Source organism: Calonectris borealis, chromosome 3 (genome assembly GCF_964195595.1).
Source record: "Calonectris borealis chromosome 3, bCalBor7.hap1.2, whole genome shotgun sequence".
NCBI lineage: Eukaryota > Metazoa > Chordata > Aves > Procellariiformes > Procellariidae > Calonectris > Calonectris borealis.
The window spans coordinates 33,231,530-33,246,482 of NC_134314.1; the positions used below are offsets into that span (position 1 = coordinate 33,231,530).

The 14,953-nt window shown below is 35.6% G+C and overlaps 1 protein-coding gene across 1 annotated transcript in view; it reads left to right on the plus strand.

The window, feature by feature from the left end:
* ADGRB3 (adhesion G protein-coupled receptor B3) overlaps positions 1-14,953 on the plus strand; it is a 489,232-nt gene that overhangs the window by 460,148 nt on the left and 14,131 nt on the right. Inside the window, exons 26-28 of the mRNA XM_075145284.1 lie at positions 2,105-2,200; positions 3,579-3,618; positions 6,166-6,809. Of these exons, the coding sequence (XP_075001385.1) occupies positions 2,105-2,200; positions 3,579-3,618; positions 6,166-6,809 (780 nt within the window). The remainder of the gene's footprint in view (positions 1-2,104; positions 2,201-3,578; positions 3,619-6,165; positions 6,810-14,953) is intronic.

The following is a 14,953-nucleotide window of genomic DNA, read 5'->3' on the forward strand; positions in this document are numbered from 1 at the left end:
CTACATTTAACATTCGGTTAACATGTTCAAATCATATGCTGCTTGCACTTCAGAAATTCTGTAAGAAACATGCACATTTAAGAGGATCCTAACATCAAGATTCACCACCTTAATATAGAAGGTAGTGAAAGTAGGACATGAGATTCTTGAGATGTCTGGAGCTATCTGAACTGAGGAAGTTTCATGAACACAGAGTCCCAAAAATAAGGAGGATCACTGCACAGAGTGAGATCACACAGTATGTTCTGAAGTAATAATGCTTTAGATAAAGCATCATGATGCTTGAGATGAGATTCAGCACAGCTGGGGATGCTTTGGAGGGAAGGGGTTTTGGTTTTTTTTTTTTGACAAATCACTGTGCCAGTGCTTATCCAAGAGCATAAAACTCTGAAGTATGACCTGACTTCAGCATTGATGAAGTGAGAGAAGACTTAGATTAAATTTGCAAAAACTGGGAGATGCTAAATTAAATTAACGTCAAACACATGGAAAACCACAGCAAGTGCGGTACCTAAAATCAGAATCTGAGTCACGATACAGGTCAAGCACACTTTACATTACTACATGTAGGAAGTCTCAGTGTTTTGAAATCAATCCAAACCTTCCCACCTTGCTTCATTCTTCTTTCTGCTCTATATTATTCTTCCTCCAACTGCAACAGTCACTTATTAAGACTGCAGAACACTAGTCATTTAAGGGTTGAGCACTTTAAAATAATGCTTTCTAATTACAAAAATAAATAACTTTTTTCCTTTTCATTTTCCCTTTTGTGAAAGCTCTTAAACAGCTAGCAGTAGACTACAATGTATTGAAAAGGGACGGCTTTTCATCATCAACTATTAATGAATTATCCTCTTCTGCTGTTCACAAAATGTCCATGAGTAGAATACCATTTTCTCCCATTTAATTATTCTGAACAAGACATCAAGTAATTTCTACAGATAATAAATGGAATGTAGAATTTTGTAGGCTTTTCACTGAGAGTACTTTCATATTCAAGCCAGAAATGATACTAGTTTGTTTTGATTGGAGGTCACCCAACTAAGTTCCTGTTTTCGAAGTCACATCTTGCAATCAGGTTGCTGATATGAACACTTGCATTTCTGGAACCAAAATTCATGTTTGAAAACTTTCCATTCCAAAAGTTGCCTTGCTGTCCTTACTGTGGTACATGTGAGAAAGCAGCAAAATGTGTTTGCATTCTACTGTCAGCAAACAGGAACTGCACTTTTCTTTTGAATGTGCCTCTCTGTGGAACCACATCTTTCTGACAAAAGTGTTGTGTAATAATATTTCTTTAGACATACATTCTTTCCAAAATAAAAATAGCCTTTCCTATGAAAAGATAATTCCTCAAAATATACTTGTGTTTTAGGGACAAGTCTTCAAATTTACTTTATGGATTATACTAGTAAACAGTAATTTCTGAGAAGTTCCTTTTTTTCTTCTAGTTTCAAGAAACCAGATTCTGTGCAAACAGTCCACTTTTCTTCTTCTTGTGCTCACACTGAATATATTTACCTGATCTAAAGAGTTTTACTCCTAGAAGAGATGCATGAGATTCCCTATATATGGAGTTAGAGATTATGATTGGAATCAGTAACATCTTTCAGATTGACTTATTCTTTAAAGTATAATTAGGAGAGCACTATGTATCTAATTATAGTAACTGTTAAGAACTGTCCTTCAAGAATCTTACATTTATCAAGCAGAAAATACATTTTACTTTGCAATGGTTAATATTTTATCTATTAATACCTCTATCAGACTTGTACCAAACTGAACGAGAAGACAAAGCCAAATACTATCACCCAAGACAGATTTGGCTTGAGTACCAGATCTTCACTGACTACTAGTTAATTCTGTCCATAGACAAATCTAATTCTGTGGCCTTGATGTGATAGACTGACAGACTTTGCAGCAATCACAAAATATAGCAAATGTATGAAATGACAGAAATAAACATTTGCCTTTACTGCTTCTGATTTATTAAGTATACTAAAGAAAAGTCATGCATTGTATTCCATGCAGTTTAATTTAATCTTTAATAGGAGTAGACCATATGATCTTGTACAAGAATCAGTATAAGATATTGTTTTCACAGGTTCAAGATGCATTCAGATGTCGACTGAGAAATTGCCAGGATCCAATCAATGCAGATTCTTCAAGTTCTTTTCCTAACGGACATGCTCAAATCATGGTTAGCTTTCATTTTCTTCTTTGACTATTAATTTAGTGTTCCTATCCAAAAGAAAAAACTTACAGTATTTTACGTGGCAAGTATGCACAGCTGAAATATTAACATCATTTTTAAGTGTAAGGTCTGTTTAGGTCATTATCTGCTTGCTTAAATCTCTTAGCAAGTTTCAAAGTATTGGTGTGATCATTTAGTGGAGCACAGTGAATTAGTATCTTCCACCAGTGTTCTTTATGACAAATGATTCTTACAAAAAAGAATGAGAAAGTAATCTAATAATATATCGTAACTTTTTCTACTGTTGGTGTAAAAAGCACTGATGCATTTGAGGGTCTTCCCTTCATGAGGCCTTGAAAAATGTTTAAACTAAGCCAGACAAGGAGAAAGTGCTAGAGATTCTAGAGGGGGAATCTATTTAGTGGCTCAAATTAAGGAGATAGTGAATGGCTCAGTATGCCAATTTGATTTACTAGTATTGTTAGGTAGTATATTAAGACAAAATACTGGTCCCTTTACTTTCAATGACAGTTTGTCATTTACTATAACGGGGACAGGATCAGGCCCTAAAAAATACAAGGCTCGGCAAGCAGATGCCCTTCAAAAACGATGACTCAAAAAGAATCCAATGTTTGGACTTCACAAGCGAGAAAGAGATCAGTTTTATTAAACATTTTTTGTGGAATAAGCTTTTTGTGGAAATAAAAACATAATTAAAAATTACTTGAATTCTCTAACAGGATAAATAGTTTTGTTTAACTGTGAAAAGTGTGCTTGGATTTTCAACTGTTAAAATTAATTCTTAAAATTCATTTTTGCCCAATGAAATAAATAATGGTTGTTTTCAGGGAGTACAAAGTTTATGTGATTACATTAGTAGCAAGGATGGACAGAATGGTATATAACAAATAACTACTTCACAACAAATTAATGAGGTTTCAGGCAGGGTGGACTAATTGGATTACACGTATTCACAGCAATTTGTATTGCAGGCTATTTTCCATACTTCTGTTTATAAAATTACTATGAAAAACTTCCTTAAAGATGTTCCTTCCATGAGATGTAGAAGTTACTCTTCCATATACATAAAGAACTATACACTGTATCGTTTTATTAAAATTATATACTCTACTTCCACCTATTTTATTTTATTTTTTCTGGTCAGGCAGCATACATTGAAAACCACCCAGTTATACTTTAGGAAACTTTGTAAAGCTCTGCTGTTGTAAAACAATACACTTCACCTTCTCAGCAACAAGAAACCACTTTTAAGAGACTATGACTCTGTAAGTAGGACATTTTGGAAGCGTTAGTTGGCAAAAAGGTATTGTGGTTTACTTTTCAATTAATAATTGTTGTCCTGTTTCATTGTTTCTTGTTACAGACTGATTTTGAAAAGGACGTGGACATTGCTTGTCGGTCAGGTAAGAACATTGAGAGAGTATTTATAAACAAAAAGAAGTCTTGTACTAGTTCCTTGTGAAGTGAAAACCAGAAAAACATCAGGGTTTAATTGTTTACAGCACATATTTATAAATGTAGACCAAAAAAAGTGATGCCACTGTACGAATATATTTATTTTATTTTCTTACAAAAACCTTTTACTAGAATTCAGCAGTTGGGAAGCAGCCAAAGGTGTGATTGTCTATTGGAAGGCAAATGGTTTTGGAAAGAAGATCAGTCTTAACACACAAAACTTTCTTTGCCCTGGTATACAAGCAAATGTGAAACAGTCACATTGCTATAAAAAAAACCCAAAATTAACATAGTGTATCTTAACAGCTACATATATGAAGGATGCATCCATTGGTGTTAATTTTAAAGCGGGTAAGTTTTTTAGGACTCTAAGTGAAATCAACAGTAGCTTAAGCAACATGGTATCAGGAAAACGAAATTTGATTCCACTTTACTGGAAAAAGTTGGGGTTTTTTTAAGATGCTTCAGTAGCGTGATCTTCAATGAGTCAGCTATGTCTGTTTCTGCATATTAAAAATAACACTTTTTAAGCAATTTGTTTGCCAACCTTGCTTAAATAAAGTAGAGTGTAAAATAAATGACCATTTAAACCCTATCGAAATTTTTAAACCTAGGAGATATTCTTAAAGGACAGTTTTTCCTAGGGAGGCAATCCTGCCTAGACGCCCTCAATTTTCAATGAAGGGAGAAAGAAAGAGAGAGAGGGTGTCCTCTCCACAGGGTGAGTCAGGGCAGAAGCCTGACTTAGTTGTTCTGCATCACCCACCTGAAGGACACTGTCTTTCTTCGCTGGCTATATGGGGAGCCAAGAAGGCTGATCTCATTAAGGTAAAAAAACCTTTAAAAAACTGCCAGTTCAGTTTCTTGCAATACAGTAATATTTCTTCCATATAGATTAGTTTTAATATGTACATGTATTTTGAAGGGAGCAGGATAGTACATTGTAACACAAATGCATGTCTGTCACCATCCAATGCAGGCAAAAGTCCAGCATTGGTCCGCGTGGCTCCTACTTCTTACCTTTGCCAACATAGCTCTGCAGTGTGGAGAGTCTTGTCAGGGGCATCCTTAAGGATATGGACTTTGAATACATTTATGAACAAGATTTACTAGATAAACATTTAAAGTCAGTTTCTTTTAATGAAAGATTTAAGTATAGGTCACTGGTTGAAGTGTCTAACAAGTGTGACTGGAAACAATGAAGCAGCCACACTGAAGTCGGGTATTTGTGCATTGTTGTTTAGAGGCAAATTGTTCTTTTCATAATGGAAAAACAAAAGGCAGTTTTGTGTGAGGTAGGAGAGTGGGATGCTTTATGAGCTGCTTGCTATGGAACATGGCAGTGAACTGACAGGCACTGGGGATTTGGGTCATCAGAGCCCTCAGGCTACCAAAAGGGATGTAAATTAATACCTGAGATACTTCAAGTTGTCTTACTGCCTCAGCCCGTGAGCCGGATTTTATTGCACAAACTAGCACTGGTGTGAATTAAAATATTTTCAACTGGGACAAGAGAATCCTTGCACCCAGCTGGAATAAGCCAAGTAATTGGTTACTTTAATTTTTTTTTTTCTTACTGTCTATCTTTTTACTTTAATTACAAATGTTGAATTATAGACTTATATTTATTTTTTAAGATCAATAATTGTGATTGAATAGATGCTTTGTTTTTGAATGCATCCTTCAGTGCTCCTGGAATTTTTGCATTCTATGACAGGATTAACAACTTTTACATGTGGAGCTTACTCCAACAAAAAATTGCTGAATGTCGCTACAAGTTTGACCAGGAAGGTCTAGGCCTACACCAAAAGTGGATTATGACTGTTTTATGAGACATGTTTATAGTTTTTATAACCTTTTCAGATGCAGCAAAATATGTCTTTCTGATACCAATGGAATTTGTTCCCAATGTGGTTACGTTTTTGTCACTTTTATTTAAAAAATAATTTAACACAGAAGAGTTTAAAAAAGTCAGTGAAAAGGAACATTTAGGAGCTCAGGAACACATTATAGTTATAATTTTATGGTAGGTCATTACAATGGATTGACAAAATGATTCTGCCTTACAATCTATTTGACATTTTCTAGGAGGTTATGTGGAGTTAATAATGGCAGTACAGATGTGATAGTGCATTTTTTTGGAAAACCCTAAATTGAGTTCCACATGGCAGGCTTTTGCTTAAGCTGTAGGTCACCTAAGATCTATGCAAGGCAGTAGGAATAAATGAAGGAGTGGTTTTAATTTATATAACTGACTGAATCTTAGTCAGAGATCTGTGTCAGTTATACACAGTAGATTAAGAGATGTTAATTTTAAAAAAAAAAAAAAATCCTTTCCCAAAACAATATTTAGAGAATAAAAGTTACTAGATGGATAGAAAAAGAGTTAAGAAGATGCACTGGTAAAGGGAGCGCTTCTAAATAAAGCCACAAGAAAAAGCAGTGTTAGGCAGACATGGTTTCATGTTGTAAGAATTCTGTTCTCTGACCCACAGTTCTGCATAAAGACATTGGACCTTGCAGAGCAGCTACTGTAACAGGAACACTTTCTAGAATTTCACTAAATGATGAAGAGGAGGAGAAGGGACCAAACCCTGAAGGAATGAGCTATTCTACCTTGCCTGGAAACATCATCTCCAAAGTTATCATCCAGCAACCAACAGGTCTCCACATGCCTATGAGTATGAGTGAACTGGCCAATCAGTGCTTGAAAAAAGACAACAGTGAGTTGCGGAGGACTGTGTATTTATGCACTGATGATAATTTGAGAGGTGCAGATATGGACATAGTCCATCCTCAAGAACGGATGATAGAAAGTGACTATATAGTCATGCCCCGGGGCTCAGTAAATACCCAGCCATCACTGAAAGATGAGAGCAAAATGAATATAGGCATGGATACATTGCCTCATGAAAGGCTGCTGCATTACAAAGTTAATCCAGAGTTCAATATGAATCCCTCTGTAATGGACCAATTTAATATCAATTTAGACCAGCATCTTCCCACCCAAGAACATATGCAGAATTTACCATTTGAGCCCCGCACAGCAGTGAAGAATTTCATTGCCTCGGAGCTGGATGACAATGCAGGATTATCAAGAAGTGAAACTGGATCCACAATATCAATGAGCTCTTTAGAGGTCAGTGGTGCATAAACAAATTGCATGCTCTGTTGTTCTAATTATATGATAAGACAATAAGTTGCGTCTTGTGTCTAAGGGGTGAAGCTAACGTTTTAATTCAGCATAAATTGTTGTTTGGGATCATACACTGCTGTTCATATTTCTCTTATTATCAGAAGTGTTTATACCTAGAAAACAAGGTTAAAATTTCAGAGCCAGTCTGTATGAAACTTTATAATTCTGGAGATCTAACATTCCACATGACTGTAAAGGATTTCGTGACCTACCAGGTAAAGTCCACTGGAAAATACTGTGTTGCTATGGGAAGAAAAAATATTCCTGCAAGATGCAAGTGATAATCATTGAACCTACCAGCAACCACATGCAATTGAAAATATTTGCCATTTTATTGCTGACAATCATATCTGTCTCAGATATGATAGGTCTGATTCTGCTCTTACTAGTGTAAATCTTGGATTCTTCCACCCAATAGTTCACCATTTACTGATTTAGTTTTGTTTGCATGTGTGTGCAGGCACTGGTACAGCTGAAGTGTGCAATAGGTACAGGTGCACTTCACGTGGAGTATCTTAGATTCCAGTCAGATTGCAAAAGTGAACTGAAAAGCCTTTAAAAGGGATTCAGTTCATTACTACAATCTGTCTGTGGGATTTAAATATTATAAAAGTGAAAACTATTTACAGCATTTCTTAAGACCAAAGTGTCAAATACTGCCGTTCCTATTAAGCTTTTACTTAAGCAAAACCACCAGTGAGGTGGAGTTAATTTCATACTTGGGTCTCCTTAAGAATTGGAAATACATTTCACAAGCTTTTCAAATGTTATGAAACACAGCATTTGGTGGGAAAGAAACAGACAAAAAAGAAAAATATGGTACTTACTGATTCTCTGAAAGAAGCTACAGATGGAAAAAAATTCTACTGTATGTGCAAACTTGAAGCCATTAGCTATTACTCTACAATGTTTGGACCCATCTGTGTAGGGAAACAGAGACTTTACCTGATTTTTCAATTGTTAGACACAGAACTGTAGCTGATACTTCATAAACAGGGGATACTTATGGATATTTCTTTTTAAATGGGGTTGAAGTTTTATGTGTGGATCGACTGGAGAGTTTCGGCAGAAGATCAGAACGTGGTTTCTTTTCAAGAGATGCCTTTAAAAGCTTTGAAAGTGAAATATTTTCCATGCTGTTTATATTGTGTATGTACTATCATAAGTTTTCACAAGACGTAATTTAACTGAAAAAAATAATTGAAGAATGAAGTGTGGGGCTTTGCAAGTTATCAAATAGTATCCACTTTTTGTTTGTTGTTAAAGTGAATATGTATAATCTTGGGACAAATTTTCAAAATTATTTCTGAAAGATAGTGTAAGTGCTTGCCCACTCAGTGCTCAGACAGCTCTTTCAAAGCAAGTTTGCATCATTAAAGAAGTTACTGCCTTCAGCTCAGGTATTTTAGCTAATAGATCTTACGTGATGCACAGGAGTTCTCCAATTTAGTGCAACCCCAGAAGCAGGATAGCTAAGGTCAACTTCCAGTAGTATCCTCTCCTACCTATCTACAATACCATCTTTTGTCAGATGTGGAGACTCAAATCCAGCCCAGTTAAGATTAGACATACGGGTGAGATATCTAGGGAAGGTTCATAATTCCTTAATAAGACAGACATACCATCCACTCCACCTGAGGTCTAAATTACTCCCCGGTGATGCCTCTTTCTTTCCATTGGTGATAAAGGCTATCTACGAGACCTAAAAAAAAGGGGACCTTAGTTAAGTTGTAAAAATTGGGACAATAATTACTTTGTCTTACACAGAATTTCAATTCCTGAGGCCACTTTGGAAAATGTGCCTGAAAATCTATGAGCATAATGTACTGCTCCTTTAATTTTTTTTAACTGTATTTGTATCATATTTTAAGCTTACCTCTAAGATGGGATATAGACACCAAATCTGAATCACCGTTCTGTATATCATTTTTATGCTCAGAAGAGACTACTAGGTATGTAGTAGAAAATGTGGTAAAATATAAGAAAATATGGTAGCAAATATTTAGCCTCTTCTAACTTGGTAAACATATTAGGTTTAGAAAGCTGTATTTTGGTCCAGAAAGCTGCAAACAATTATGTTATTAAACCTAACCAAACCCAGCATAATTCTATGTATTGGAAAAAAACAGCTATTAGAGCCGATCAGAAATGAAAGAAACTGGTTTGATTTTTGTGTCTGCCTTTGTGGTTCTCAACACTACTTGATTATATAGCATTACTTTATCTTTTGATAAGGATGTGCTGCAGTGAATTGAAGATAGGAACACAAAAAAAAATTGTACATAGAAGAAAATCAGAGTCTCAAGCAGATCCAGATAAACAGATCCAGCCAGATAAAGAATGTGATTGTGTTTTTATGTATGCGGTGTGTAAGAAGCAAAGGTTGAGGTAAAGCCCCAAAATGCTACTGGCTAGAACTGACCAGCTGGATTAACTTTTATTTCTGCCGTAAACAAAATAAAGGAGGGAGGGCAAGGGATTTTTTTCAAAATATTTTTGATGTCCAGTACAATATAATTTTAGAAGATTTCAAGACCTTTCAAAAGACAAGGCTTTGTCAGACACTATGAAGCTGCCAAACCTGCAGCAGGACATTCAAGATCATTCTGCACACATTTTTCCAGACAGAGCATGACTAGACCATCTCTAAAGGAGAAGAGCCTGAGCAGTAGGAAGCCTCCCTCTCCTATTAGCTCATACTACTGTCCCACCCGAAGTCCAATATAAAAGCACATGGATTTCTGCTCTATAGGGGCAGTTCCCCTTTCATTTCTCTAGAGAAACAGAGGTGTCCCAAGACAGGTGATGGAGGCCTCCTTTTGTGCCTTCTGCATACTACAGGCAGTTGGGTTCCTCTACTGTTTTCCACTTTGTGTTTCCAGGTTCTTTCTCTGGAATTAGCATACTACTATTATTTTTATCATGTAATTTTACATTAATTGTCACCTACCATGTAAGTAAAGTGCACTTAAGCAGTTGTGACCTGTGTTAACACAATTCTTCCTTTTTTTTTTAAATGTAAGATCAGTAATTAGTAAGAACATAATAATAGGAATAGCTTACACAGCGGTTAGAGAATTTACCAATTTATCAGAATGCCTTAAGATGTCGTGTGATGTATTTTCAGCCAAGGTCCAACCCAGCTTCTGATTTCAGCAGTGTAATTATAAACTCACAAACACCTCTATCCACAAAAATACTGCAGGCATAACTGTTTGCAACTGGACATCCAGTAAAATACAATATATTGATGTAAATACAATAGTTCTTATTTGTCCACTCATTTTATGATAGATACTAGTCTTTGTGGCCATAAAACTGAAACAGCAGAATTAGAGAACACTTTGGAAAATATAAACCCTATTTTTTTTCACATCGTAAAATAAAATTATTTATTTTAAATTTCATTTCCATCTTACTAGCGAAACACTAGAGTATTGTGTTTCAAGGAACCAGTTTGCAGAAATATATGCATTATCATTCAAAGAATTCAATACTTTTGGAAAACTTAGCTTTTGTGTAACATCTTTACCTTCCTAAGTTCATGAAATAAATTATTTTTTATTTTGCACATTCCAAGAGACGATCAGCCCTTAGAACAATTTGTGTCTATTCAAATAATTAAAAAGTGTATATAGAGATAAACAGGCAAAAAACGAAAGCCATTAAAAGTGAAGGTTGAAATGTCAGGTCTTTTTCCTGTTCTCTTCTATTTAGACTTTATATTCATTATGATAATTGAAGATGGATGTTTTGGAACACAACTAAAGTATCAGCACAAGTACGTATGTTCTGACTTTTAACTCTGCAGGGAGGATCCATCATCCCTACCATTTGATATCTAAATGTAGGCATTCCCCTTCTGATATGGAAAAAGAGCTTTTCATATTTGGCTCCCCATTAGAGTCAATGGAAAGAAATAGGCATTTTTAGGCCACTTTTAGACATCTGCTCCAGGACGAAGTAAATCACATGCTCTCAGCGCAAGTATCTCTCTTCAGGTGCCATAGAGGAAGCCAGAATGAGTAGTTCAGACTTAAACATCAAAAATGTTCATGTCCTAAATTTAGTCAGATGAATCCTACAGTGTGTCACAAACTTTCTTCTAGTTTTTAGATCTACATTTTTTTTCTCAAGAAAATGCGTAGCTGGGAACAATCAAATGCTTCATTATATATTGAAGAATCTCAACTTTCAAAAGATAGTCTGTGAATGCCATAATATTTACATACAAGTATTACCCGAATAAGTAGAAATTTAAGGATCTGCAGATTCCTAATGTGCAAGTCAGTGATTTTTTATTTTATTTGGTATGTACCCAACAGTACTCATGCAATCATAGGCACAGGCAGGCATATTAATACATCACGGAGTTTCTTAGGAGGAGTAATTGAACATCTGGCTAATCTCCTGCACATCCTTTATATGCATGGATTAAAACTGGCTTTGCTACCTTGGTATCGAAGAGGCTTGGAGTGTGTTCCTTCAGTTCAAAGTGTTTTGATTTTAATGAAGAAAACATTCTCAATACACTCTTTTGGAATGGTTTTTGTTTCGAAAATGTACACTCAGAGTGGTGCGCTCATTAAAATGAAATTACTTTGAAATGAAGTAGTGCATTCTGAGCCACTTAGATCCAGGGAATGGTTAGGAGGTTTAAACGCAGCGGAAGAAGCTGATCTGTGCAACATATCTCCAGGATAACTAATTCTTTTCTTTTTATTGTGCAAAATAAATGCAAGAGGGACTAGATACCTGCGGCCTGACTATGCGAGGAGACTTGCATCATTACCTTTGTGGAAGAAGATGACAGGTTCTTTCAAGGGAACTATGGTTAGTGTAGTGTGAGCAGAAATGGAAAAGAGCTGAAAGAGACAGAGACTTTTAACTATTATAAGAGGAAGGGCATGCAAAGACAGGCAATAGAAACATTTATTAAAGGAAAAAAAGAGCATCTGCTTTATAAGAACAGGAAGAAAAGGACTTCCCAAACTGTTTGTCATGTAAAGGACTGGAATTCTCTTTCCAGTCTTGTATCTTCCTTCTTTATTTTTCTGTCTCAGTTTCTGCTATGAGATCTTTATGTGGAGAAAGACATAAAGCCCTTAGATGGGAAGTTGATTGTGTGACGAAAATAATTCTTCTGTATTCATTCATGAGAGCTCTTAATACATTCAAAGAAAGTCAACTCCAGAGCTCCTTGGCCAAATCGCTGATGTGGGACTATAGGAAGAAAAAAATGTTACAGCTGAGAAAATAAAGGGATCCATTAAAGATAGTGAGGTGCAAACTAAAAGTAAAGGTATAGATAAAGAGGAAAGAAAAGACAGACAGACATGCCAAAAAAAAGGAAAAGAAAGATGGCAAAAATAGAAAAGAAGCTTAAAATGAAAGTGTTAGGAAGAATGAAATAAAAGCATCAGGAAAGGAGCAAGAACAGGAAAGAAGAGAAGAAATATGCAGTTAAAACAGTCAATCTTGCCAATAAAGTACCAGAGCATCAGGCAGAACAAAAGCAAAGTGGTATGAAGTCATTTTGATTTATGATATGAGAAGTAAAAAAGAAGGAGAGAGAGAACAAAAATAGAGAGACAAGCACCACAGGAATTTCCTCTTTATCATGTTTCCACATTGCATTTATTTTCAGGCATTCTGTTTCAGAGATTTCTCTCTCTCCCGTTCCTCATTTCATTCTTCAATAAGCTGTGGAGGCAGTTCTTGCCAATTTTGTGATTCTCAGTGAAATGAAGTCTAGCCCTATAACAACCCTCTCTTTCTTTCACTTGAGTGAGTAGGTCTCAGATTTCTCTGACTTCAGAAATTGATGCAGCTTATTTTTAGTTTACCGTACAGGAGTGGGGGTAGAATCAGGCAGAGTTGATTCTAGGAACTGAAGACGTAAAGAACTGAAATTTTAGTCAGTATTATGAAGTATAGCATATATTTCAGACTTTATACTATAAGCAGCTATCTTAACTACATATGATGCTTAAGAAACATATTTTCAATTGCTTGTTCATTTAAGAAATGCTACATTTCCCCCCAAAGCCTTCAGAAACACAAAACAAGTGGTTTTGGTTGATTGAGTAAATACATATGCAGGTTTCCCTATAAAAAAAGGGAGCAGCAAACCAGAATAATTTGCCAGAACAGTTTTAAATTGAGAACTCTGAAGTTATGTTTGTGCTGTGTGTTGATGTGCTAAATTTGCTGGCATATTTTAAAGATTTAAAATTCTCACATTAAAGAGCTAATCCACTTTTTCGTGAAAATTTACTTCCTTTATGTCTAGCTCATATTATGAACTAATAGCCAACATAATTTTCTGTTCAGAAACTGAGGGGGTTTTTTCAGTTATATACACACATAAGGCATTTTAAATGAAAACTGTCTATCCCCATTCCACTTCCATATCTCTGAGGACCAAAAAAGATTTTCCTTTAGTTTTGTTCAGGGAAAAAATCCTCCCTAGCCTAAGATCTTATATGTCAAATCTAATCTCAGAGTGAATTATAAACTGCTGATATTAAGGCCTTATATTAATGGAAGGATGGTTATAGCCCTCACTATAATATGGTATCTCTGGTTTCAATTATACTTTGCACAATGCAATATATCTTCAGGAGCATCTCATGTAATTAATCAGGTAGTGGTGTAATACAGACTAGAATAAGGAGAAAACCAGGCATTTGTCGTTTTACAGAGATGGAGAGGGATTTTATTAGTCATTTAGTGAGAGCAGCTCTTTCCTGGTGCCAGCGGATTAGTGCATGCAGGTGTATGGAAATTATTCTTCAGTATTCTATTTTTGTCCCTCAGTGAGCAGAGTTTAAAGCTGCTCTGGAATTACACAGAGAAGCTATACATGATTAGCACAAAGTAAAATTGATTTAAAATAAATTACTATTGCTGACCTCTTTTCACAGAGTTTTACTTTGGTCCTGGCATGACACGGGGGGGTTTGCTGTAAAATTGATTTTATCAATTAAGATCAAAGAGCTGTAGAAATCAGAGATGGAAGAAACCTTGTCAGGTCATCTCTTCTATCAATGCAAGGACATTTTCTACAGCGTATTTCTCTAATACATAGTCAAACTTCACCTTCAAGACTAGAGTGAAGAGCTTCCACTGTTTTCCTTAACAGATTATTTCATAGTTACATAAACTTTCTTTATTCCCAACAGCATCTTTGGAATTTCCTTTTTTTTTTTTCTATTTTTTCTGAATTACAACTTTTCAGGTTTTTTTTTAACCAGCTTTTTTTATCAGTGTTTATATCCTTCTAAGGTTTCTGCACAAGCTTCTGTGTTTGCTTCTTCCAGAGCCAAAGTTTAAATGAACTGTATCACTCTTTTATCCTTTCCTCTTGATCCAGTGTTACTAACTATTTAAAAGTAGTTTTTGCTGCTTTTCTCTGAAATTTCCCCAGTTTACAGGCATGATTTCGCTTCTGTCAATGTAGAGCACCAATGCAACTCACTGGAGTTGTTCAGAAAGGGCTATTCACACCCTTGTCCATTTAAATGGAGACTTGACATTTTTTTTTGTAATTGTGCATGGATTGCAGTTCATTAGTTACCCATACCCCTCAGCTTTTTCCGAATTATCCCAGCTAACTCCCTGATGCTGAGTAATTGCATTCAGCTTTTTAGGCAGTCCCTCTACTAGTTACCCTTGCAGGTCTCCAGCATTAGGGCTCTGCAGCTTGGAAAACAGATGACTGAGTAGTGAATAAGGAACAATTATTTGTATTTCCTATAACATAAAAAACAGGAGCATCAAATGAAATGGCAAAGGGATAAACAACATGATTTTCCTGTGCACGTTATGCATATTTAAATTGTGGAATTCACTACCTCAGCACATTTTGGAAGTCAAAATTAGGAATAATTCTAAAACATGATTAGGCTAATGGAATAATGTAAAAAAGTGTAATTAAGCTCAACAGAGTAAGGTCCTCCCAAGGAAATTCCTAAACTATTGACGAACTAGGGAGGGCGTTGCAGCAGAAATGTCACTTTGTACTTGCCCTTCTCTATATCATTCCTGAAGCATCACTGCAGAACCTGGTCAAATACAAAATACTA